The following is a 27,434-nucleotide window of genomic DNA, read 5'->3' on the forward strand; positions in this document are numbered from 1 at the left end:
AATAAAATAAAAATAAAGCATAATCTGAAAGTATGATAGCTGAAAGTTACGTTTTTAAATTTCTGAAAGATAAATTCCTGTTTCTAATGCATCTAAAAATCAACTATTAAATTAATTAAAACTATTAGCGGCCTCTAAATGACTTTTTTTCGTAAGTACTATAAATTCTAATAAAATTATCCTTTTTTATTTATTTATTTTTTGTTTCAAGAAGCCTACATTTCCATTTTTGAGTAAACTAATTTTTGAGTAAGTTCACATTTTGGTCATGAGCCACCTTTGGTAGTGTGTACATTGCTTTGCGACCGTATACCATAGCATAGTACCCATAACAAGAATTAATTCCGGAGAGTTTATCATTCTCGACAAAAAGGTACAAACGTTAATGCTTCCAATTTTTTTCATTCATAAAATGTTTTATGCGTATCTGTTGTATACGTAAATGCTTTATACGAATACGTATCAAAATTCATTAAATTTAACCTAGGCCATGCAGTGTTAGAAAAAGCGGAATAGTCCCCTTACTCTTTTGCAATGACGGGCCAGTATTTCATTTCGGAGTGAGTCGGAATTTTGACCATTAAAATATGAAAAATGAATAAATAAAAAAAATTAAGCCTCGCGAAGCTTAAAATTTTTTTGCTAACACAATCTTAGTATTTTACAAATTTAATCAATCTTTCTTTAATTTTACAAATTTAAACAGAGTCGGTCACTATTTTTGATACAATCAAGTTTTATTAATAATATTTTTCGTGCTGTGCATCACAGCCTTGTTGCGCTGCCACATAGGTTTAAAATAATCATTCAACTTCTTTTTCTTTATTGATATTACAGTCGAACTCGTTTATAACGAGCTCGGATTTAACGAGAACTCGGATTTACCGAGGGAAACGAGAATATTTGGTTGGATCAATGTTAAGTCTATGGAACAGAAGTCGCTTTTAACGAGCAAGACCCGGTTTTAGCGAGCAATATTTTTCCGTCTTGTAATCTTTTTTCTCATCTTTCTAGTCTTTCTGTCTTATCTTTTTTTCAAAATGATAAGAAATGTGCGCGAAATAAAAAAAACGCGATTAAATTAATTAATGTAATTAAAGTAAGTAAGTATTAATTAAATTTTAAGTAAATTCAATCATTTGACCTCCCAAGCCCCCTCTTCTGGTTGCACGTCTGTCTTAAGTTTAAGTACCCGTTTATTACGAGCACTCGGATTTAACGAGTACATGTTACGGTCCCTTTCTGCTCGTTATAACGAGTTCGACTGTATTATTTTTTCTTCTAAAGGTAAGAACTTGTATTAAATTTTGATAGGAACGATCGCCGCAGTTCACAGCGAGTTTTAACTTTGAACGTGATTCTTTCTTTTGCTTGAGCATAATATGGAAAATAAGGCATTGTAAGAATAAAAATATTCAAGTAAAAATTTTCACATTCTCAGGACGTTCAATTGTTTTTCTTTTCAAATTTAGCCAATTTTTGAAATAAGTTTAATTTAAAAATATAGTATTTGTTTTCATGATTAATTCAAACAATTGCAAATAAATCTTCCTTTCTTTTATTTATTTATTTAAAGTTGTATATTATGTGAATGGAAATGTCCTAAGTTGTTTAAAAATAACAATCTTGCTAGCAATACTCTAAAATGTGAGCTACAAGACTTATGAAGATTAGCTTTTGTTGCCCCATACGGTAAAAAGAATATACTGAATGTAAGAATAGTAAACTATGGTAGAAATGAGGTCTGACATATAAATTGAAAAAAAAAAAAATTAAGTTGAAAATTACTGAAAACAATAGTATTATATTAAATTAAATTATATTAATTTTGAAAGAAAATTTTTTTTTTTCGTTATATACAATCTTTGTTTCAAACATTTCGAGTAGAATCTGAACTGAACCTCTGCCCTTAACAAGCTCCGCCTGTAATGGAACATCTCTGCTTAAAATTTTACTATTATTTACTTATTGAACTTTTTCTGACATATTTTATAAATAATTTTTCGATCTAAATAATAGTATTCAAATATAGAAGAATTCTAATTAATATTCGGACAAGGAGGCAAAATTTCTAAATTTTGTTTTGCATCATTTTAGTATTTAGTGTTATTCAAAGCTGACAAAGGACTAAAGCGTTGTTTACTAATTGCACCAGTGACATTTTGGTTCTAACTTTAAAATGTAAATAAACAGTGAAAAAAAGGAAGAAGCGAAAAAAAAAATCTCCCTCAGATCCTGTGGTGAGTTTTTGTGCGGGGGGAGTAAGATTATTTTTTAAAAGAGAGCACCTGCCAGGCCAGGAAAATAAAGAATTAAAAAAAAAAAAAATGTATTTGCGAAACTTTCGGGGCAGGGGACGGAGAACAGTTGTCCAGTTTTTAATCAATACAAATAAATAATGTCAGTTTTTTTTTTAAATATAATTTTTAATGAAACTCGTTTAAGGAGAATCAGGTAGGATTTTTAACTTGTAAGGTTGAATTTTACAGACCATATCATAGATATAAATATTAATATTCAGGCTAATTTTTTAATGTTATTTGTTGTGTGCATAAAAATAAACATCATAATTGGTTTTTTATTAATTTTAAATAACAATCGTTATTTAATTATTCTCGCTTTGATCTGTTTTCTAATTATGTTATTGAAGTCAGGAGCAATAAAAATGATTTTTAAATAAAAGAATTAAATATTTCTTTTATGGATGAATAGTTTCATAAGAACAAATACGATTTATTAATAAGAAAATGTATCGATTTTGGAATAAACATAACAAATAGAAAGAAAAAAAAAGAGTTTTTTTTGATAAATATTATTTAAAACAAAAATATATAATTTTTCTAAGACACATTACACTTATCTAACTACAAACGCTAGTTTCTAACTAAAATTCGATGCAAATTTGATTTTAAAAAAAATAAAACACAAAGGAAGAAAAAAAAATTAAAATTTTCATCTCGATCGCAAGCATCCTCAGTTTCGGGATGCTGAAATCGCGCATTCACCAAATAGGTGAAGCACCGGAAACATAGAGATGTGTGGATCACGTGACAAATACGCCGGATCAAACCAAATTAGAATAGGGGAGGGGATGACGGGAACACTCGGATGGGATCGATTTTGGATGCTGCGAGAATCACGGACAAAGAAAAGAAGAAGGCTTAGCTGAAAGAGGAGCGTTTCGGTGATCCGGGATGTGTAACTGGCATGGGTAAAATGACTTTAAAAAGCTAATACGTAAGTGTTCTAACCTTTTTCTTTATTACTTTTAAATGCAAAAGTTCTACAGCCATTCTCGTCTTATCTAGTATAATCTAGGAATGAAGGAATCTAGCTATATTTAGAATTTTAGTTCTTCTCAAACCGCCATTACTTTTTTTTGGACGTAGTGCCCTCTGGCTTCGTAGGGAAAATCTCTCCCACCGATGCTATGAAGGTAAACGAGAGATATAAGATAAAATTTATTGGGTATTATTTTTCCTCTTTATGGTTAAGAAATTTATTTTTTAACTTTATTTATACTGCAATAAAGAGTTTACTTTTATGATATTCTTATCTACAGACTGCCGTCGAGCTGTAATAAATGTTAATTTATATATTTAAAACATTAATACCTATGGATTTCCCATGTAAGCTTTCTAGACTGCGTATTGACAGCCATGACAGCTTTCTTTAGTTATTCCCTTTGGAGCTTTCATCCCTTAGGCTATTTGGATTTTTTTTCTATTTTGTGTGTTTTCTTTTGTTTGCTTGAATTACTTCTTTTCTTTTAACTAGTCATTGATATTTGTGGTTGTGATAACTTTATCCTGAAGATTAATTTAATTTGGTAATCTGCCAATTTCTTTGACTAGAATGCTATTTATTTTTATCACATCGTCTGCCCTTTTAAATTGACTACTCATAAAATTTTAATTGTTTTAATTATTCGTAAATTGGTTGAAAAACTGGTGATCTTTAAAAAAAATCGGCTAGTTAGGTTGTTTGTTTACATCATTATGATCTTATAATAAAAAAATCTCAAAAAATTAAAAATATGAATTTTATACTTCTGATTTGTTATGATCATTCAGTGATTGCATTATAACTAGGAATATATAATTAAGAATATTATGATTGCATAAAAGGGGAATTTTCATAATACTTAAAATTTGTTATTGTTATGAAATAAATTTATTGTAAAAGATATATTGCATTTAACTTCATTTTCAAACAATAAGTGTTTGATTATAATGTCATAATTGAGTTCATTTAATTAATAAATTGAATGCTGAAATCACTAATAGGAATATGCACTGGAGGTTAATTATTTTGTAATTCATTTTCTTAATAATAATAAAAAAATATTAATAGTTTAAAATTATTATTACTAATAATTATCAGATTTTGGTTTCAGTACATTGTTAAAAGGGCAAACATTTATTGACTGAAGCATAAGAAAGCAATATTTTGTTGAGTTTATTGTAATATAGCATTAAGATATCTATTCTTAAAATTTGTACCTATTAGTAGTAACTTTCAATTTTACTTGAGCAAACTAAGTATTATGTTTTTATGTATATGTACTAAATATGAGAAAAAGGAACACTATTTTACATTTAGTATATATATACATCACAACATTAATATACATTAAAACACTTTATATTACACTATGTACCTATACCTATTTAATACCTGCCATTTAAGCTTATATATATAGCTTTTTGTGCATAATTATATTCAATTAATCTAATATAATTATATTATATTAGATTAAGTGAAATCCAGTATTTCAGGTCAACTTTCTTTTTCTTTCCATTTTGCCATTTTTTAAGAACAATATGGAATTTGATGGAAATTGTTTTTATCAAAAACTGAGATTCTATTTTTACAATTTATATTATTTTATGAAAATCTACATTGTGAGTAGGTATATTTTTGCTTAGTCGAAGTTTAGTATAATAACTATGAAATCAATATAGAAATGATTTATGTTTGTTTCAAATTGACAGTTAAATCATGGAAATGTGAGGGATATTTCCTTATCCTGATCTGCTGCGCCAACTGTTAAAGTAGTTAGGAATTTTATGAAAGGGTTTTTAATAGCTGGATTCCTGGTTCATGAAAGTCTATAAAGTTATTTAATTTAAAAATATATGATTTTTTAAATTATCTTGACCATTGTTGTTTTTTCACTTAAATATTTAAATCAATGAATTTTGCTAATCATGGTTAGAATTGTTGATTTTAGTATTTGCATAAAACTGTCAGTTCCATAGGTATGAACTCTGAAATAACATTTTTTCAGGGTGATGGATTTTGGGCTTTTGCTGTTTTTATTTCTACAAGTTCAAATATTTGTAAATTTTTATCACTAGAAAATGTATTTTAAGGTGGAAAATAATCTAATCAGCACAATTATTATTGTACTTTAAACTTAAATTATTCCTAAGTGGCAGGGTTGGCAAGATTTTGCCACAGGTGGAAAAAACCATGGTAAATACCGGTAAAAACCGTCCTGGCAAAAACAGGTTTTTGCCAAGCAAATTGGCAAAAAGTGGCAAAAACCTATATTTTCCAAGATGAAAGGACAAAAACACATTTTTGACACAAAATTATTCCTAAAATTGAAATATATACTATGAATATAAATAATTACAAAAAATTAACAAAATTAAAATTCCATAATTAAATGATAATGTAATAATATATAATTTCAGTAGTTTAAAACATTATTGATTGGAAAATTTGTGATTATTCTCTTTTTTTCCAGTGAAATGAACTTATTTTAAATTAATATAACTATAATTTAAAGCAAAGCATAAAATGTCTATCAACATGTGTAGTTAATTATTGTAAAAATAATAATTTTTTATAATAAATAATAGTATTATACAAATAATAATATTTATTTGTAAAAAAACATTTATTTTAGGATTCTAAAATGAAAAGAGATCAAAAACTTTCAATCTTTTAAAAATTATTACCCTTAGGTATATTAATTATTAATATGTTAAAAATAATTTTTTCATGTAATGTATCAAAATTATTATTCCTTATGATTGATTTAAATTTGTTTCAAGTATTTTGTAATAATATTTTATCAGCAATTTAGATAATTTCGTTTTTGCCGGTTTTTACCAGGTTTTTGCCGGCAAAAACTCCAACCCTGCTAAGTGGGAATAAAAAGAAAAAATTATATTTATAGATATGTTATATTTATAGATATGTAAAGTAAAAAAAAAATAACCTACCTTTGCTTTGAAATTATGTAATTTCATAGGCTAATTGAAAAATCTGATGATGCTAAGTGTCATTTGCTATATATCAAGGTGATTTTAAAAGTTACCTTTATTTTCTAATCAGTCTATTTATTATATTATTTTACACCAAACCTAAAAAGGCTTATTAGGTTTATTGTTATTGCAGTGTATTGATATTGCTTATTTGGACTCATTAGAATAGGCCTGAAGAGGCTTATTGGAATGAGTTCGATACTTCTAGTCCAAGGAGATATATTTTTTCTTTCATTGTTTAATTATTCAGAGTCACTATTCTTCTCTATTCAAAGTAGTGGCATAATGAAAGGCTCATTGCAATTACAGTTTCAGAATTTACAGAATGAATTTGCAGTCATAATCTGAAATTCTTAAATTCAAATTTGTCTGCGATCTCAATGTGATCAGACAGAAATTATTATCGTAAAAATGGAGCTTCATCTGACATACGTGTACTAATAAAAATGTAAGAACTTTAAAAATTTTACATAAAATCTTTATTTTGTTTAAATTTAAGTTTAATTCTATACAATGGTGCAGAAAAGAGAGAATATATCTCACCTTTAAAGTTAAGCCTGTAATCAAGTAACAGAAGAAAAAATTCTTTACTCTTTGTTCTTTGTTGTGTTCTTTCAGCTTTTTTTTTATTTTTTATTCTAAACAAGTTTAGAGATATTAAAAAGGAGACTCAAAAATTTTCTCTAATTTGTTTGTTTGTTTCTTAAAAATAAATAGAATATTTAATGAGAATAAATCTGCAGATGATGTAATAATCTGCAATGCTGGAGGGTTTTTGCTCCTTATATATAGAAATTATTTTGATCAAATTGATATTGATTGTGATAACTTTGTCTGGTTTCTATTGATTTATTAAAAAAATGCTAAAATTAAACTTTTATTTAAAAATAAAAAATCAACATAAACAGACAACCTCACTCGTTTCCGGTCAGAACAACACTGATTTCATTTAGAAAGGTGGCTATTTCCAAAAATCAACGCAATGGTAGGGCCAATTTCGAATTATTAAAACAAATTTATGTATAAAATGATAAATTTTGATTTAATAAATCTTTATATATTTTTTTTTTATTAGTTTACAGCCTGTAGGCTGATTGTAATGAGCCTGAAAATAACCAGACAGATTAGAAAATACTAAAAACTTGACCAAGTAGACAGACTTTTCAATTAGCCTATAATTTTTTTAAATTTTTGTGTAAATATGTTGGTGTATTTAAGTTACTTAGTGAAATGATAAGTATAAATTTTTTGTTACATGCCTAGTACAATCTTGTTAAATTTGATACACAATGTCTTAAGGACTTATAACAATTATAACAGTATTATATTGTTATTACAGTGGTATAAGAAACATTTAACCCTGTATTTGTAGCATGGTTTACTGTATCAGACTCATTTTGTGATATCACTGTAAAAAATTAGTAAAGTCTCAAAATATTGTGGACTTTGAATTTGCAACACACTGAAATATGTGTAAACATAGAATATCTGTCTGGAATGAGTCAACTAGCTGCACAGAGTAAACAGAGTCTTATTTTTTAGTACTAATATGTTTTTTTTTTAACATAGATGAATTTTAAACTTTTAAATAAAGTACAGATAACTGTGGATGGAAAATATAGTTATAGTTTTAATTTATTAATTATTTAATTCTTAAATGAATTGTTTATAGTTTTTCCGAAAGCTCTTTTGTTTCTTAAAAAAATCTACTTATTTTTTTTCACTTGTAAGATCAGTTATTGTGAGATTTCCATAGAGTTGATTTTTTTTATGTTTACAATTTTCTTTTTCTATTTTGTCCAATATTTTTGTCAGCTACTATTGGAGCCACTGAAATATATAATTTTATCACTATATATAATATCACTGAAATATATAATTTTGGAATTATAAAAAAATTTTGTAATTTTTTGCTATAATTTATTTTACGAATCAATTATTGCAGGATGGTTAAAGAAAAATTAAACTCTATATCTATATCAGGGGCGGATCTACTTAAGGGCTTTTGGGGCTGCAGCCCAGGGCCCCGTGGAAACAAAGGGCCCCAGTCCCCACTGAAAACAATAGGTGATATTTTGAATTAAAAAAAAAATCTAATATTAAAAAAAATAATATTATAAGGTTGGCAACCCTGAGATCAATCAACCCATGCATGTGCACGTCTATCGAACGGAACGGGGAATTACCCGTCGCTTGTTTTTGGTCAGTGTATTTTTTCGCGTCTATTACGGGGGACTTCCGCAGCGCCGCTTAACGCCCGACGTAATTTTGTTTTTTTTTCCGCACTTCAATTCTCGTCGCCAAAGTGACAAACTTGTTTAGTTTACTAATAACTGTCTTGACTACCAGAAACCCTCTGATCCCACTGAAAACTATATTGGTGTTCAGCAAGAAGACGGTAATACCGAAGCGGAAAGAAATTTAGAGAATATTAAGTTTGAGAAATATGTTGACGTGGGCATGTGGCCAGAATTGCTAAACAATGATTTTATTAATGACATACTCTCACATGAAATGACTGACTTTTAAAATAATGATCCGAAAAATGTGTATTCAGCTTCAGTAAAGAAATACAAAGAACAAAACAGAACATTTTCAGATAAGTATTTCATTAAGAAAATGAAAAATGGTCAATCACTGGAAAGATTTTGGTTATGTTATTCAACCAGGGTGGGTACTGTTTTTTGTTTGACTTGCAAACTTTTTTCTAAAATCCCTTCTCAATACACAACTGGATTTTCTGATTGGAAACACATAGGAACTTGTTCAGAAAATCATGAAAATTCTAATGAACATAAGAAATCAATGTTAGTGTGGTTGACACGTGAAGGCAACAAGTTAATTGTATCATTAAAAGACTTCGTGAACAACATAAGGCACCAATCAGATCAGAAGCTAAAGGAATACGAAGAGAAAGCTAAAAAATTAAGTACTAGTGTGGGAATAGACTGCAATGACATAAACAAGAGACGCATTACTCCAAAATTTTCAGATAAGTCTACAGATAAATTCTCAGTATACGGCGCAGAAAAATTTAAAAGAGACACGCTAAACTTTGCGTTGGATAAGCTGATTATGGATTTAAACAAAAGGAGCCAAGTCTATGAGATGTAAAGCAAGAAATTCAAATTTTTAATGGATTTGCAAGACAAAAATATGCAAAACATAGATCTGGAAAGTGTATGTAATATTGTTGATTATTATCCAGATGACGTAGACGAGCATTCAGTAAATGAGTGCATTCAGTTAAAATCTTATTTACTTCAGTCTAAGCCAGAGTCTTACATCTCTTGCAGTGAATTTTTTATGCTAATTTATGAAAAGAAATTTGTTGATGTTTTCCCAAATTGCTACACTATCTTATGGATTTTTTAAACTTTGCCAATCACTAGCTGTGAAGCTGAGTGCTCTTTCTCCAGGATGTCATATATAGAAAACAAATATAGGACAACAATGTCGAACCATCGACTAAATTCTATATCAGTTCTTTCCATAAATTGTGATTTAACGAAGGACTTACAATGTGATGAGCAAATAAAGAAATTTGCAGCACAAAAATGCAGAAAGGTTGCTTTATAATTTATATAACATAACTACACATAACCTGCCAATTTCTTTTGCAATAATGTTGTACAGTTGCTGTTTGTATAGACAAATAAAAATAAATAAACAAAAAAATAAATAAAATTATTTTATTGTCCTATTTTTTTCTACATACTTATCTACATCACTATAGAAAACAGTTTTTTGACAAAATGTCTATTAGGGCCCCAAAGTAGTTTCAGCCCAGGGCCCCACAAATTCACGATCCGCCCATGATCTATATACACCAGAAAGGACCCATGGTTCACTGGGTCCTTTCTGGTATTGTAAACTATCTAAGATAGTGAATGTTTTTGATTTCACTACTTTAACTCTTGTAAATACTTCTGTTGCACTAAAAATGAGTAGATCTCTCTCTCTCTCTTTTTTTTTTTTTTTTTTTTAAACTTCAAGTAGTTTGTTTTTCTTTAAAAATCTAATATTATTTATATTTTTAGGCGAAGTCCCACTGCCAAGGTGAAGATTGATTTGGAATGAGGTATGTTTTTATTTCTGAATTAAAATAATTAGTAGATGATAAGTAAAGAAATAAAAACCTAGTAATTATTTGACTTGACTTATTCCATTAATAAAAGTAAAGAAGTAAAATTTTGATTCTTTATTTATATTATGAATCTTTAATTATAGATTCAAAACTTCTACTGAAAATTTTTTTTTATTATTATAAGTTGTACTTAAATTAGCCCTCTGAGACTGACTCATGTTTTATTAAATTCTAACCAGGGGTCTGTTTAGAAGAAATTTGGGTCCGTTTACGGATCCTTCACAAAATATCTTTTCATAAAAACGAACCCTTCACAAACTATTTTAGCTTGAAAGCGAACCCTTCACAAAATGATTTTTCTTTTAATCAGACCCTTCACAAATTTGCTTATCTTCATTATTGTTTTGTTAATTGAATAAACCCTTCCAGTGTTTTCATCTCAGAAAAAAAATGGGTGAGAATTTCTCACCCTTTCTCAAAAACAGGGTGAGATTTCAAAATGTTAAGTGAGATTTCAAAAATTTAAAAAAAAAAAAAACGTAATGAGACTTGAAAAAAATTAAAATTTCTTTAATTATGATGCATTTTTAACATCTTCTAATTTTTAAAGCATTGAATATTTTTGCTGCATCATCATATGGAAAATGTTCTGCATCTACTTTTTCATCAGCTATTCTCATTAGGTTGCTCAAATGCGTATTTGTTTCGTTTTGATCGCTTCTACCCACATTTGTTTCATTTTCATTTGTCCGTTTCGGAGTAGAAGATATTGGCTTTACAAGGTATTTTTCCATCTTACATTAACGAGCAAAAACTTTTAATGTCTTACATGAAGAAACCTTACCTACGGTAAACACGTGGTTGCAGAGAAATGCGTTCTGAAAGAGGTTCCATGGTTCAGAAGGATGGTGTTCTGTTGTTCTTAAAGGTTCTGAACAATTCTGGTAAATAGGGAAGCTAGATAATGGGGCAGATGTTGAAAATAATAAAAGATCCAGGAAGAAAAGTGAAACGGATTTTATTCTAAATGGCGCAAAAGATAAATTTTTTTCAAAATGCGAGAAATTCGCTAATTTTGAAATTTTTTTATAGATTGCGCGAATTTCTCGCGGTAATCATTTTTTAATGCGAGAATTTAAAAAAATATGCGAGATTCTCGCGCTGTAGTGAAAATACTGCCTTCCCAGGGAAGAAAACAATAGATTGCGCGAATTTCTCGCGGTAATCATTTTTTAATGCGAGAATTTAAAAAAATATGCGAGATTCTCGCGCTGTAGTGAAAATACTGCCTTCCCAGGGAAGAAAACAAGAAAGATGGATGTAAACGAATTAAGGGTTTAGAATTAAGTTTTGTCTTCGGCAGACGATTCTTCCATTATTCTTCTAAAATGAATATTCTGCGTTCAGCAGTATAGGCTAAATACCAAATATTTGTATGTTGCATCTCTAATTTAGAAGCAGCAATTGCTGTTTATTTTCGAAAATTTATTTATTTTTTATTATAATTTTACAGTGCTGAGAATAATCTTGTATCTATTTAAAATTTAAAAACTCCTTGAAAAAGTTTTTTGCAATAACCGGACCCTATTTGCACAAATTCATAAAAGCAGGACCCTAGTTGAAAGAATGGGAGTAATTTTTTCACAATTTCACAAAAACCGGACCTTTCACAAAATGTCTGGACACTAACCCAACATGCTATTCTTAAAGAAATTTATTTAAAATGTAAAAAAATTTATGTTTTTAAGAAAACTTAATTTAGTTACTTTTCAAGTTTCAGGATCTTGTTTTGTTTATAAAAAAAAAAGCGTTTTTTACCCATTTGACCAATACATATCATTGATTGTCCTTTCATTAATTCATAGATTTGTGTGTAAATTTAAAAATTTCTTTTGTAATAGCAGATGACTTATTTTATAGATTAAGCTTCAAAAATGAATGAAAGCAGTCGGCAGGGCTCTGTTCCTGCAGCCCTCTCAGCAGGATATGCATCTGGTATTCCCACATCAGGAACTAATGCAAGCTCAAGTGTTTTTCTGGGTCAAGATTGGATGGCTGGATCTGGTGCTCATATTTCAGGACCATACACTGTTCTGACTACTCATTATCCTTCTGAATTTCCTTTAGAGTCAATTAGACCAACTTTTTTCGCTCCAAATTTTAATTCTTCATCTCCTCACAGTATTATTCAAAATACAGTTTTAGATGTTCATGCTCAAGGTTCTCTCTTCAATAAGTCAGTTGGTGAAACTAATTTTACTTACGTTACATCAAGTCCTTCTCAAACATCAGTATTTACATCTGGACTTCATACTCCAGATCCTTCTGAGCAGAGGACTAATGAAATTTCAGTGCCAAATAATGATGCCTCTGCTGAAGGACTTTCTGCTCGTTTGATGTCCAAAAGTCCTATCAATAGTGTTGTAAGAACTGTACCAACTCCCAATCCTCCTTCTCGGGATGGAACACCAGCGGGTAATGTTGGTTATAGACCATGGGAACAAATGGGTGGTGGGGCAGATCTGCATAGCCAACCTTCCACTCCTCAATCAATATCTGAGATGCAAAACGAATTGCAAAGACCCTCAAGTGCTCAAAGTGAAAAGTCAATAAGTTTAAAGGAACCCGACAATCGGCGGCAGTATGGTAAGCAAGACTATTTATCCAAATCATCACAATTATCAGATCCTATACAACAACCAAGGTCTGTTGAAACTCCTGGTCGGCCACCATCTTGCCTGTCAGCTGCAGCGAGTCCTGCTGACTTAAGAGACGTACATATGGTCGATGAAGTTCTTGATCATGAAAGCTTTTCTCAAATTCCCCCTCATGCTCAAAATTTTAACAGTGCACTTCCAGTATCTCAAAGACTAAGTAACATAAATATGCAGGTGCAACAATCTTTACGACCATATCCTAATATGTTCTTCCCTAATAATAATGCTCAAATTCCATCATATATCTCTGGATCTCAAATGATGGTTGGTTATCCTGAAGCTAAACTCATGAAATTAGATAGTGATTTGACAGAGTTGGAACTGCGGGGTAGCACAGAGAACACCTTTCAAGTGCCTTCAGTGTCTTCCACTACTCCTCGCCAATCCATTTCAATCGTCCCTCATCATCAGCCTCAAATCGAACAGTGGGAACGTCTAAATCAGCCTAATATTCCTAACATTCAAGTTCCACAAGATGAAAAGGTTACCAGAAAAAAGAGAAAACGATGTGGAGAATGTCCTGGTTGCCAGACGAAACAAAATTGTGGACAATGTGGCCCATGTAAAAGTGTGAGAAGTCATCAGATATGTAAAATGAGGAAATGTGAGCAGTTAAAAACTAAAAAAGAAAAAGTGAGTTTTTTAAAATTATTTTTATTTATTATTTTTTAACACTTCATTATTTATTTATATTACTTTTATTATTTTTTTTTTAACAGAACAGCTATTATAAGTTTGATTTTTATAAAGGATTCATCGAAGTTAGATTTAAGTATTTTTAAGTAGATTAAGTATTTTCTGTTTAAGGCTAACTAGTAGTTAGCCTTAAGCAGCTTTGCTATTTTATACATCTTATCTATTTTATTCATCTAATTGGTCAAAATTATTCGCCTTGGCCAAATTATTCGCGAAATGTTCTATTTATAACACTAGTTCTTTTTCATTCATATCATTGGCATAAAATCTTCAAAAATTCTAACAGTGAAGCATTAATTCCTTGGACTTTTAAAAATTCAACTTTGAAAAAAAAAATCCAAATAAATCATTTATGGGTTTATATGCCATTGAAAGAGATTTTTATTGACTAATCAACGTGTCAATTATTGAGAGATAAACTTAAACTTTAACTATTGTATCTTGTAAAATAACATCATCTGCTTCTCCATAATAAAATGTCAAACAAGAATTCTTCGTAAAGTACTCTTCGTCTCATCTTCATATTTAAAATTAGGTAAATTTTCCTTGGAAATGGTTTCATAAGTAGAGAACTTTTCTCTCTGTTCACACACAAAAGCAATTAAGGATTCAATCAATTTCAGACTATCATCAAAAGGAAGACCTTTCTTTTGCATGCTTAAAGAAGTCTGATTTATTTTTGATAACATATCACCACAAAATTCTTTCAACACAATTATTTTCCATCTCCTTCAATTTCTTAAGGAGACCGCGAGCATTGAGTCCAGTTTATAGAAGCTCTTCTTTGCTCTTTTCTAAAATTAGAAGAACGACCATAATTTTTCAGTAACTTTTGTGTAGTGCCGTTACTGCGTCTAAATAGGTTAACCACCTAGTATTCGATGGACGTTCTAAGGCTAGTCCAGATTCTAAGCATTATGTTAAGGTATTCCCCCATTGGGTAGAACTGGAGAAAAAAGAATTAAGTTTCTGAAAAAATTGGAAATAATCCTTTAAGACACATCTTGCAGCTTGTACACGAATTAAGTTTAAACTATGTGCGAGACATAGTATAAAAATTGCAGCAGGACATTTTTCTTTTAACCTTCCCTGTCATATTTGGTGCATTCTTATGTTTGTCCTTGACAATCACTTATATTTATGCCTTGGTCATTAGGAAAAGATACAATAATATCAGACAAGCAGAGCTGGATTATACCTTTCGTAGGCCCTAGGCATAGCCATTTTTGGGCCCTCCCCTCCTTCCCCCACTCTTCCCCTCTTTTCAAAATTAATGCTAAAATTTTCTTGCATATTTTTTTTAAACATTTTTATTAATATGGGTTTTAATGTACAAATTTGTTTATCGAACTTTATCTGCAATGCCGACATACTGCCGATATTGCAGTTGATATCGATAACACCATTATGATTAGTTCGATCGATAATTGTACGATAGTTTATTGAAACATTTTCAAAACATGCACACCGAAAAGTCATTCAACGAATTAGAATCGAAAGCACAAGTTCTTTTGCGGAATACTGAATATAAAATAAAGAGATAATATAATACTGAATATAAAATAAAGAGATAAATAACACGAAAAGGAAAGAGATTTTTCGACGAGACAGAAGACCAAGAAGTAAATTCAAACTCGAATCCAGGACAAATGTTTTTGTCAGGAACGTATTACGCCATTTTAGATGTATTAATTTCAGAAATTACAAAAAGGCGTAAAGCTTACAGTGATTTGTACGATAATTTCGGTTTTCTTGTTCACATAAATTTGTCAGAATCTGAGATGAAACTAAAAGCACAAAATTTGTTGAAAATTTACTCATCTGATTTAGAGGAAAACTTTGTAGATGAATTTTTACTATTTTCAAATTTGTATGAACATAAATCTGCACAAGAAATGTTGAAGGCTCAAATTAAAGATAAACTTGTGAATACTTTTCCTAACGTTCACATTGCATTAAGAATATATTTGTCGATTCTTGGATCAAATGCAGAAGGAGAAAGATCTCTCCAGATTAAAATTGATAAAAAAATTATTTGCATTCAACAATGAATCAAGATCGTTTGGCATCGCTCGCACTTATGTCTATTGAATACAACATTTTGCGTAGTTTGGAATTCGACAGCATAATACAAGATTTCGTTGAATCCAAAAATCGCAAAAAAGTAATATATTAGATCATAAGATTCTGCAAAATAATTTATTACCGAAAAATATTATATTTTTATTTGTCTCTTCATACATTTTTGAAGCTAAATTATTTTTGTCAACAAATTTTTTTCTCAAGTTTTTCGTAGGCCCTAGGCACATGCCTAGTGTGCCTATAGGTTAATTCGACCCTGCAGACAAGTACTCAGATTTATGCCTTTCAATTGGGGAAAAAAAATCCAAAACACGTTCCATGGGAATTCCGTCGTTCACATATCGGACAGCAAATGTGAGCTAATCTACAGGGGAAATATCTAGTGTTGAATCACTTACTGAAAAATATTTTGCTTTCTTTAATTCTGCAATTATTTTGTTTTATACTTCATATCCCACAATTGATTCAGCTTTGATTAATTACAAATCGAAACTGATTAATAGGATGTATGTCCATTGCCCTCGTTTCCTTAATTTTTTAAGCGAGAAAAGGGTCAAGTTTACTCAATAACTCCAAAATTCCCAAATAATTTCCATTATGCTGCAATCCAATTTTTTTATTGTCGTCACGGAATGCAAACTTCATGATGCTACAATTCTTTTGAATACTTCTTTTCTATAGGTGATTTGGTTGTTCATTTGATTAGTTAAAACTCTATCTATTAAGCAGGGCTGCCATTGGCGACTAAAAAGGCTACTAAAGCGACTATTTTCAAGCAATAGCAACTAGGGCGACTATTATAGTAGAAATATGAGTAAAAACAACTAATTTGCAATGAGTTGCGTAAAATTAGCGACTTTTTTAAGCCAATTAGCGACTAAAATTAAGAACTTCTTGAGTTTCCCCAGCGCGTTTTCGTTTTATCCAAACTTTATTCTTCCTCACTGATGTCAAAAGCAAGACTGACATGTTTAACCAATCAGACTAATGGAATTCACACTGCGTGAATGCTCCTCCTGCTCATGTAATATCTCTGAGGATTATGTTTCCCCCCCCCCCCTCTTTTAATTTGAAGGAAGTAGCAAAATAAAAAAAAATTTTTTCTTTAATTACACAAAATGGGTAGTTAATTTTTTTACAGCTATTTACAATAGAAAAAAGGCAATGGGGATATTCGTTTTGTAGAATTCTGATCGTAATTTTTTTAATAAGCTTTAAATTTGGAAATGCATCAGTTAGGAAAAGTAAACAAAATAAAAACTTGATAGATGAATTAAATTGTTAAAAATTTCTTTTATCTAAATTTCTTTTCTTCAAATGTCTAAACTAAGCAGCTGCAAATTAGAGCCGAGAAAGGAAATTCGAGTTTCAAATTCACCTGTTTTGTAGCAGATAAAAATAAAACTCCCTGTTTTTATGCGTAGTGTGACAGAATAAGGGTCCACAAGTAATTACAATTATGGATCAGTTTGTTTTTATGTTCGGTTCGATTTGGAATGTTGAAGTTTGCAGGGACCGCAGACGTCATATTTTCTTTTTCCACTATTTTTTTTTTTTTTTTTTTAATCCTCTCATTTCTGCTATTCCTCTTTTAAAATGCATAGTGATAGCCAACAAAGCGAAATAATGACTCAAGGTCAAGTATTGCAACTGCACTTGTTTTTCAATTCATTCATTTTGAATGGGGGTGTGAGGAGCAGAACACGGGTATAACATGAATTCTTATTAGTACGTCAGCTTCTGTGCCTGCTTGCCAATTCATGTTTATCTCATGAAGCTGCTGAAAAATTATGAGTAACAGAGAGAGAACATGAAATTGAATCAGTTAGAATTGATAAACTTGTTCATAAAAGGAAAACAAATTTAATTGATATCTATACTAAAAGCCCCAAGAAAATGTTAAAAAATTAATAAATTTCACATTTTATACAACATTGTGTGTTTTTTTCCCACTTCATTTTCAATCATAAAATTCTTAATTTTAATTTATTTGTACCTATATAATAATTTTCCTTTCATATTATTGTTGAAAATTATTTAAGTATTTTTAGAATGCAGATTTTGTTTATTATGTACCAGGGTTGGAGTTTTTGCCAGCAAAAAGGGTTTTTTGCCAGGACAGTGGCAAAAACTGATAAAAACCGGCAAAAACCAAATTATCTAAATTGCTGATTAAATATTATTACAAATATGAGTATCTAACTGCATATTATTTGAATTTTATACTTTTATGGCACAAATAATTTAAATTATGTGAGAGGAGGATATGATGTTGGCACCTATTTTATATATCTTGGAGACTATTTAGGAGACTTTTTTTCGTATATGATGCAACTAAAGCTACTATTATTCTTGTTTTAATCCAATGGCAGCCCTGATTAAGCATTCTCTTTCTTGACTAGTAAATCATAGTGGCGTGTCTGTGCCCAAACATATTTTCATGTCCTAAAATGGAGACATTGAAATGTTACCAATCATTTAAGCAACTTTCAAAACTAAGAATGTTGCTGATAGTTGTAAAAAGGCATGCGCCATCAAACACATTACAAAACTTAAAGAGTGGCAATTTTTTGAGTCTTAAAACACACACAGTTGTAAAAGTACTATTAGTGTTTTGCAATTTTTAGAAAGATAACTAATTTCGTGATTGAAAATTGATATTTTTTTATATAGTTTTTAACAAATGTTTTAAAATTTGTTCTAAAATCACTCTTAAGCTTTTGCCTGACATAAAAGCTTTTACCAAACAAAAAAATAAATAAATAAATAAAAAATAATAATAATTAAAAGATCGAAAAGAAAAGAAAAAATATTTAAGAAAAAAAATTCTAATTAAAATTGCTTACTACTCTCTAAAGGAAAACTTATTTTAGTGGTAAAAATTTAAATCATTTGATCATATTTTATGCCATTTTAGTTTGTAATTTCAATAATAATCAATAAATATGCATAATAAGCTTATACTCTCAATCAGAACTTGTTAGGTGAAATCACAATAAAACTGATATAGGTGATATGTTTTGATTTTCACACTCATCTGAGCACATGGCCAAACTAAGTGTTAATGCTGTTTAAAACAGCATTAACAATCGAAACACAGAAAACAAACCAGTCAACATAAAGCAGGAAGGTGCATGGTAACAGAATTCGAGAAATATTACAGACATAAAACATTGTTCCTTTGTTGTTGACTGGCATTCAAAACTCACATTTCCCAAAACTGTATAGCATGTCCAGTTCTTTCTGTTCTTATCACCTTTTCTGTTCTTGTTCTACAAGAACGTATATGCAGATGATGGAATAGCCATGTATTATTCCATCATCTGCAGCATCTGTCATGGTTAATGAGATGTATGGCTAATTTTTTTCTTTTAATGTTATATCTCAAACACTCTCACTTGCAAACCTTTTTTTTTAACAAATTAGTTGAATAAAAAGAAAAATGTGATTGAGACTTAGGACTTTTGAGAAAGCCAAAAAAATCCTGTAAAAAAATCTTGACAAATTGAGTTGCCTTATAATTAAAATTTTTGAACGCTTCATAAAATTACATTTTTGCAAAAATGTTAGGATAAATTTTTTCTTTTTTTAAATTTTTTTTTTTTATTTCTAGTAAGTCTACTTTCAAAATGTCTTAGGGTGTAGATTTTGTTTCGAATTTTGTTTCGAAAATTTAAAGCACTTAAAAGATGATTAAATTGACTAATTCATTGTTGAGGTTTGGGTAGGTAAATTTAAGTTTTATGTATGTAACCAAAATAAAATTTTAGCAAATTTTAAATACATTTTAGTAAAATTTGTTTCTTTACATTTCTCCACCTTATTTTAGGCTGCAGCAGCTAAAGCTAGTGGACAACTGTTGCTAGATACTGAGAATAGCCCACATTTAAATGGCCAAGGACCTTATGGAAATGACAGTGATCAGCTTCAACTTCCTGAAACTCCTACAGTGAGTTTTTAATTGTCATTACTAACTACCAGGGGTGCCAAAAATTCTCAGTCTAATATTTTCGCATAACTTTTTTTTAAAAACATTTTTACAAATAAAGCTACATATGTTAACAGTTAAAGTTATATATATTAACATATGTTTTATTAAAACAGAGTGGACTTCTAAAAAAAACTATCTTTTTCAGAAAAAAAAAGTTTTTTTTTAAGGGATGGCGGCTTATTTTTGCAAAGAGGAAGGGGTGGACTGCTTCTCTGAAAAGACTTAAGGAGAACACTGACATTTATTATTACATTTAGATATGGAATATATGGTTACATAATTATTAGCACATTTTAGTAAAAAAAAAAAAAAATAGTAGCAATTTTTTATTATTTTTATTCAGATCAAAAATTTCATCAGGGGCTGCCTGAATTTGCACTCTAACATATTCTGCACCCCTGCTAACTATTTAATTTTAAGTTAAACCGTTTATTCTTTTTAACTGAAAGGCAATTTATGTTATTTGCATGACATCTTATATGTGTAAACTTTCTTGTGTGAAATGATTAAAATTAAGAGTTAGTTCTTTATTCACTTTGGTTGTACAGTACAGAACCCGTTATCCGGAAATCAGAAAACCAAAAAACCGGAACAAAATTCGATAAATTTTCCCGCAATTTAAAAAAAAAATTTTTTTTTCCTCATAAGATTTTAGGATTTTTCTTTCTTTTTTGAAAGATGTTTACCTTACCATCATTTCAGAAATAATCATTAGTGTATTACCTCATCGTTTTTTCTTATTTTTAAGATTATTTCCAAATAATTTTTTTTCTTTTTAGTTGGGTTTAACACTGAAAAAACGGCTTTTTGTAGCGATTCAGAAAACCGGAAAAATCAGTTATCCGGAATAGCGATAGTCCCGATCGTTCCGGATAATCGGTTCTCTACTGTATCTCTAAAAGAATTCTTGAAAATTGTTCTATGATTTTTACTAACCGTACTCTGTATGAAATTTTTAATCTTATTTTTGTGCAGTAAATAAATTTTTTCTTTACGGAAAATAATAATAAAAATAAAAGATTAAATTTATATTTTCATATATACTCAATGTATACACCACTATATATCGCATATAAAATGTAGAATTACAAATAGCATATATTACAGATTTTTATAATCAAATACTGTTCAGTATAAATGAAATACTCAAACTGACTTTTAAGTAATTTAGTGTACAGATTTTAAAATTCTATATTAAGGTTATAGTTATTTTTAAAAGCATATGTGAAACTTTTTCCATTCCAGTACAATATTAAATTTAAACTATTCTTATACTAGTTGCCAAACAATTGTGTTATTAATTTTATGTGTCCTTGAAGAAATAGGTTTAAAATGCCAATCTTGGTTTTATTTTCATTAAATATTTAGTGTATTATTTAACCAAACAGATATAAATGCTATTTTAGTTGAATGAATGATTACTTTCATAGGATATATACCAAGGATATCTATTGTGTATATATTCTCAAACTTGATTCAATCACATCATACTAATTTAAAAGACTTCATAATTATAAAGTACTTTTAAATTTTATTTTATTTTAATTTACACTGAACTAAAATTTTTTTATAACATTTTAAAAATAAGATTACTTTTTCTATAAAAATTCTAATTTAACGTTGTCACTTTGAAAAACTAATCATTACTACATTTTTTAATTATTTGTAACAGCTTTCTATTTCACATTTTAAATTTCTAGTTCATTAAAGTTGAGCTAAGAATTTGAATTTGGCAATAAAAACCCCGATCTTGTTTAAAATTAAATGCAACAAACCTGTTGGAAACTGCATTTTTCCCTAGTATAAACTAAGCTAAAAGTGAAGCAGGTGCAAAAAAAAGAAAAATATTTATATATGTAACCAGTATTTCTATCTATTTACTCTGAACCAATTAACAAAACAAGCTTTATAAATTAGCAATTTAAAAACCTTAACATGTAATAATATGTGTGTCTGTATAACAATGAATGAAAAACTTCTCAAAAATATTAAGAATAAGTGTGTCATGAAGGTGTGAGTAATTTATTTCAAAAAGTATCATTACATTTAAAAATCAGATTTCACAATAACTGTGTTTGCTTTTGTCTCAACCTTACTATGTAATTTGTTGTCAGTATTAAGTAGATCCAGTTGATATTACAGGACAAAATTTTGTCATTAAAATAAAAGAGATTTTTTAAAACTGTGGATGCATGTTTAACCACTTAAAGACTAAACCATCTTTTAATTCTGTTTTCTATAATCAGAACAATGATTACCATTTGTTTATTGTTATTAATTTTGATTCAATTATATTATAGGGGTTTCAACAAAATGATTACATGCCTAATCAGTTAAAAAATCATAATCAAACACCTACACCTAATGCAGCTAATTTATTTGATTTGAATTCTACTTATTCAAGTTTTCCACCACAGCCGCAACATTTATTACCCTTCAGTAACCAGATAACTCCTGTTGAACCCATTAAAATAGATCATCAAGGTTTGCTCTCAGATCAACATACTACGGGAGAATATAGTAGTTCGGGAATACATCCTGTTACTAATGTCCGCTTGAAGAATCTTATTCTTAATAGACAAAATCAGAAAGAACAGCTTCAAAACTTTGCAGCAGCAGCCGCAGCTCAAAATGTGGGTAATATATATTCTGATACACCTGTGAGTCCCATTCCAGTACATCCTCAGTCAGGTGAAAACGATAGATATGCGCAACAAACTCCCCCTACTCCAACTTCATTGCATAATAGAGTTGGCAATAATCCGTCTGACAATGGAATTCCAGCTGAGGATACTAGTTATTTAGGACAGAGCCTGACCTATGAGCCTTTAAGAAATCTTGCTTTACCATCTCCTGATTCAGAGATGTCTTGGAGAAAAAATGATTCTCCAGCTAACTTAGACGAAGATAGTGTGTTAAAAAATGGCCAAGCTTCTATAAATAATTCCGCAAATCATACTGATGGAATAAGTTATTCAGGAACAGATCAAGGTTCAATCAATGGATATGGTTACCAAAATTTCTTCGACTCTAGTAATTCACATGATGTTAACGGCTCTGACTCATCAAATAGAGATGATTTTCCCGCCTCCAACAATACTTCACCACAAAAATATTCAACTCAAAATGCACAGTCAGTTTATACTAACCAATATTTTCAGTCACCAAATGATATGAATTCTTATTCATCAAATACAAATGAAGTGGTTGTTTCTCAAGGTTCTTATCCCACTACAACGTCTGCTCAAACCAATCATTCATCTCCTTACTCCCAGCATCTGTCTTCCTCTCCTGATCCTAGAGAACCATTGCCAAGTCCATACAACCAAAATCAGTCCTATGAGCACCAAACTAATGGAAAATCTTCTGAAACTCCAACTTCAAAATCTGAGAGCAATTCTGAAACTACTACTAGCACAATGACTGATGGGACAGATCGAAATTCTTCTAATCAATCTTCAGAACAAGGCAATTTTTTATTACTTACGACAGCATCTTTGAATACATACACAAACACTATCAACACATATAACACTTCAACTTTCCCATCATCGAAAAATTCGACCAGCCTACCTGCTATAGGTTCCATATTCAATTCTGGACATACTGTGATATCAAATTCATCAGATTTGGCTACACAACTGAAGGTGACTTATTCGGGGAGTGTACCTACTAGTCATTGGATTAGTGGTGGTCAACTTCCACCTATGGTAGATAATGGTCGTAATGATGATTTCTGTGGTCTTGACCCAGTTTCTTTGGGGGGCATATTTTCTTCTCTTATCCCTGCTCCTTCTTCAAATCTTATACTCACAACAAATGACAATAGTAAGAATTTAGTTACGAGTCAGCAAGAATCCAATTGGTGGGAGCAGATGAAAAGTACTGTAAAGATAGAAGTGCCTCCTGCATCACCAGACTGTGAGGTTCTGGAAAATCAGCCTTCAAGTCCATCCACTGCTGCGCTACCTACGTCATTGTAGTTTGCATTCCGTTCCTTGGGTCTTGAGGAAAACAAAAGCAGTTTTTTAAAAATATTTTTTAATAGCTACTTACAAGATATTTTTTACAAAAAGTACAAACTATTTATTTTAAAATACTTTAGCCTTCAAATCTCTTATAGAATATTTTTCAAATGTCAGACTATCGATGCCATACCATTTAATGTCTTTTTTTTTGTATTATGTGAAAGTGAAATTATTTATGTTTTCCATAGGGCAATCATTTTTAGATACTCATGTAAATGTACATTCTACCTCAGTCTAATTTTTTTTAAAGAGAAAAAAAAAATAATAATGATGAACTCAAATTGTGATGCTTATTTGACATGGTGATTAGTTTTCTGGTCATTAAATCTATACTTTTTTAATACAGAAATCATTTTTAAACAATTAAGGCCTTGATACTTAATTTTTGTTTTTATGTCGTACAATGTTTTGAAAATGCAATGTATATATTTTCTTTTATTTTAATTTTAGTTTGTGCTTAACTATGAATTTGTTTTAAATTATAAAATATTATTTAAGTCATTCTCATAGTTTTTTAAGTATATGTGAGTGTCAAATCCCTTTTTATCTCATTGCTTATGTAACTAATGTAGTGTAACAATTTGGTAGTTTAAAACATCTTAAATGCTCGTAAATTAGTATTATTTTTAACTGACAGTAGTAATTATTTTTGGTATTTTAGTTTTGAGGACAATTCTAATAAATAATGTACGACGATAATTTATTCAGATAAACATATTTTTTATAAAAATATTTTTGTAGTGATTTGAGCTATATTGAGAGATGGAATGAAATTGCTGCCTTTTGAGAGAAAGTGTATAAAATAATACATAGTATTAATAATTGAAGGTATTTTTTTTAAATCCTCTTCTCCTAATTTTTTGATGCAACATCGTTCTTCCTATTCGTGTTCTGTGTATGAAATGATACAAAATAGTAATACTTAAAAGTATTTTTTTTAAAAATTCTTTTCTCTTAAATTTTTGATGCAATATTGTTCTTTATATTCTAGAATTCATTTTATTTCTGAATTGACCATAGGCAGCTCATTAATATGCATAGAATTTTTTTTCTTATCAGTATTAGTTTTTGTGTGCACTCTCATAGTTTTTCGTTAGTCACTTTACTGTATTTTGTATGTAGTCCTAATTTATTAATTTAACTTAATGTTATTTAACCTTTGTGATTGTTTATTTTTCAACTAGGACAATTAGAAATAATTCATTGACTTTTTCAATGCTCCAAAATACTAATTGGTCAATTTACTGGGGCCAATTGTCACTAGTGAGCGCATTAAATTAAAGACAATTGACAAAAAAAGAACCAAAGATTGCCTATTTTGCCCTAAGCTTTTGACAGCCTTGCCAATAAAAAAATCGTTTATTTTAAAAATGATAAGAAGAATTTAAGAAACGTAGTGCTTTAGTTCATCAATAACGTGAAATTTTTCTACCTTGGGCGTTTAAATACTTCCTAATTTTAAAAACTATTTTCTTTAGTGTACGAGGTTTTTTTTAAAAAAAACTTCATTCTAAAGACTTATTTGTTTTTAGTGCTCGGATGCTACTCTGAATATCAACTTGCCTAAACAAAGAGAATTTGCTCTTAAATTTCGCTGTGTTAATAAGGTCCCTAAAACCATTATTTGCATAATCTAAAACATAAACAAGGCTTGAAACAATAAAATATGGCAAAAAATAAAATTTAGAAAGAAGGATAAAAAAAAACGTTTTTTTTATTCAATATCAGTATGCTTAACTTCTTTTTCACTTAGAGCTTTAAATATTTTTCGTACGTCGTTTCTAGTCATGTTAGTTTTTGGATTTTTTAGCAATCCATTAAAACGTATAAATTAAACTACATTTAAGCTTCTAACTTTTTTTTTTATCTTTATAAAGTGATATTTTTTGTGGATGCTGTTTGTGTGATAGTATTTGTTTCAGCTATATTAGTATTGAAAAGCCTACTTAATATTTTTTTTTTTGCTTTGTTCATAGCTATTAGACCATTATTTTTGAATTTGTATGTTTGCTATATTTCTAAGTAATTAATTTTTCAATTATTTAAAAGAATATTATTTTATTCTAGAATTACTTACTTTAATTGATTTTATTTGATTATTTGCATAAGTAACTATTGAATCTCAGACTTATTGATGTTTTTAAAAAAAATTTTATGCAACATTTTTGTGTCAATTACTTAAATAGTTTGTTTATTTATTACTCGTGTAATTAGTCATCGTGGATTGTATTAGCAAATGCAAATTTTGTATTTTAACAAGTGAAGCTATATTTTTAGACTTCTAAAGTTTTAATGACTTTTACTATATTTTGTACTATTAGTCACCAAATACATATGTATCATATTAGAATATACAAAACTTACAATTATAGCAATAATTGTTACTTAGCAGTGTTCATTAAAATGTGCCTAACTGTTAACTACTTTTTTTATGTGTGATATTTATTTTTTGTAAATTGATCAGTCCCACGTAATGCGTCAATAATGAGACTTATCTGTAAGATGTCACAACATATTGCTAATGTTTAACTTTTTAAAAACAGTTTTTATAAATGCGGAGTCACGAGGTTGTGGCGCATTAGAGTACAAATTTACGTACTAGTCTCATTTAATCAGATTGCTTTAAATTGTTTTCTAAAACGAAGATGCATTATGAAAATTAATTTCTATTACAAGCATATTTATGAATTTTTTTTAATCGAAAATACTAGAATTTCTAATTAATGTATAATACATAATTATTATTCTTTATTTAATTTTTTTGTAAAATCTTTTAATAGTTTATACGTACTTAATTTTTTTACAGGAAAATATAGTAGATAGGAACTAATATACATATATATTTAAAAAGATAATTCTTATGATACATTAAAGTACAAACTTACCCACTAGTCTTTAATTTTAATTTTTATTTAGAAGCAATGCAGTTTTTCTATTAAGATGTGTTGTAGAATTTCAAATTGATGTATAGTGCCTAATTATTATTTTTTCGTTTAAAATTTTTTCTCTGTTTAAATAAAAATGCATTCATATTTAATTATTTAGTCTTTTAATGTCTTTATGAAAGATTTTATTATAATTTTTTGATGTCTTTATGAAAGAATAGTATATCAAAACTGTATGTATAGATAATTTTTAAAAAAATAATTATTTATTTTTTATAAGGTTTCTTTAAAAAAAATTAATAGTGTTGTAATTAAACAAATTAAATAATTTATAAATTGTGACAATAATTTATATCTTTACACCATAATTTTAAATCTTGATTAAAAAAAAAAAGAGGAAAATGTAAAGAAAGATATTTACTTTTTAAAAACGAGGATTATATCCTTTTATGTGTTGAATATTTTTTTATATAATTGCTATGGCTGAGTTTTACTTTGTGTTTAAGATTGTTTGAAAATAACTGTGCCTTTATAAACCTTTTATGTTCTTAATTCTCATCCCATTTTACATTTTTTTTTTTTTAAGAAAGCTCTATTCCTACTATTAGAATAAAATAACCCAGTAGTATTAAAATTTTAAACAAAGAGAAAGTTTTTTATAATTCTAAAT

General features: G+C 29.0%; 1 protein-coding gene across 4 annotated transcripts; it reads left to right on the plus strand.

The window, feature by feature from the left end:
* Positions 1-3,096: 3,096 nt before the first annotated feature.
* Positions 3,097-25,561, plus strand: LOC122269377 (uncharacterized). Of its 4 annotated transcripts, none has more exons than XM_071184550.2 (5): positions 3,097-3,237; positions 10,319-10,359; positions 12,286-13,715; positions 19,690-19,809; positions 22,152-25,561. In XM_071184550.2, exons 3-5 carry the CDS (start codon positions 12,300-12,302, stop codon positions 23,832-23,834), a joined length of 3,219 nt encoding a protein of 1,072 aa, XP_071040651.2. In that variant the 5' UTR covers positions 3,097-3,237; positions 10,319-10,359; positions 12,286-12,299; the 3' UTR covers positions 23,835-25,561. The 4 variants fall into 4 exon arrangements, with proteins under 4 accessions (XP_071040651.2, XP_071040652.2, XP_071040654.2 ...); XM_071184551.2 differs by having other exon boundaries at positions 3,214-3,468; XM_071184553.2 differs by lacking the exon at positions 3,097-3,237 and adding an exon at positions 3,298-3,436.
* Positions 25,562-27,434: the final 1,873 nt, after the last annotated feature.

Source organism: Parasteatoda tepidariorum, chromosome 10, assembly GCF_982258835.1.
Source record: "Parasteatoda tepidariorum strain Cologne lab strain chromosome 10, Ptep-v5.0, whole genome shotgun sequence".
Lineage (NCBI taxonomy): Eukaryota > Metazoa > Arthropoda > Arachnida > Araneae > Theridiidae > Parasteatoda > Parasteatoda tepidariorum.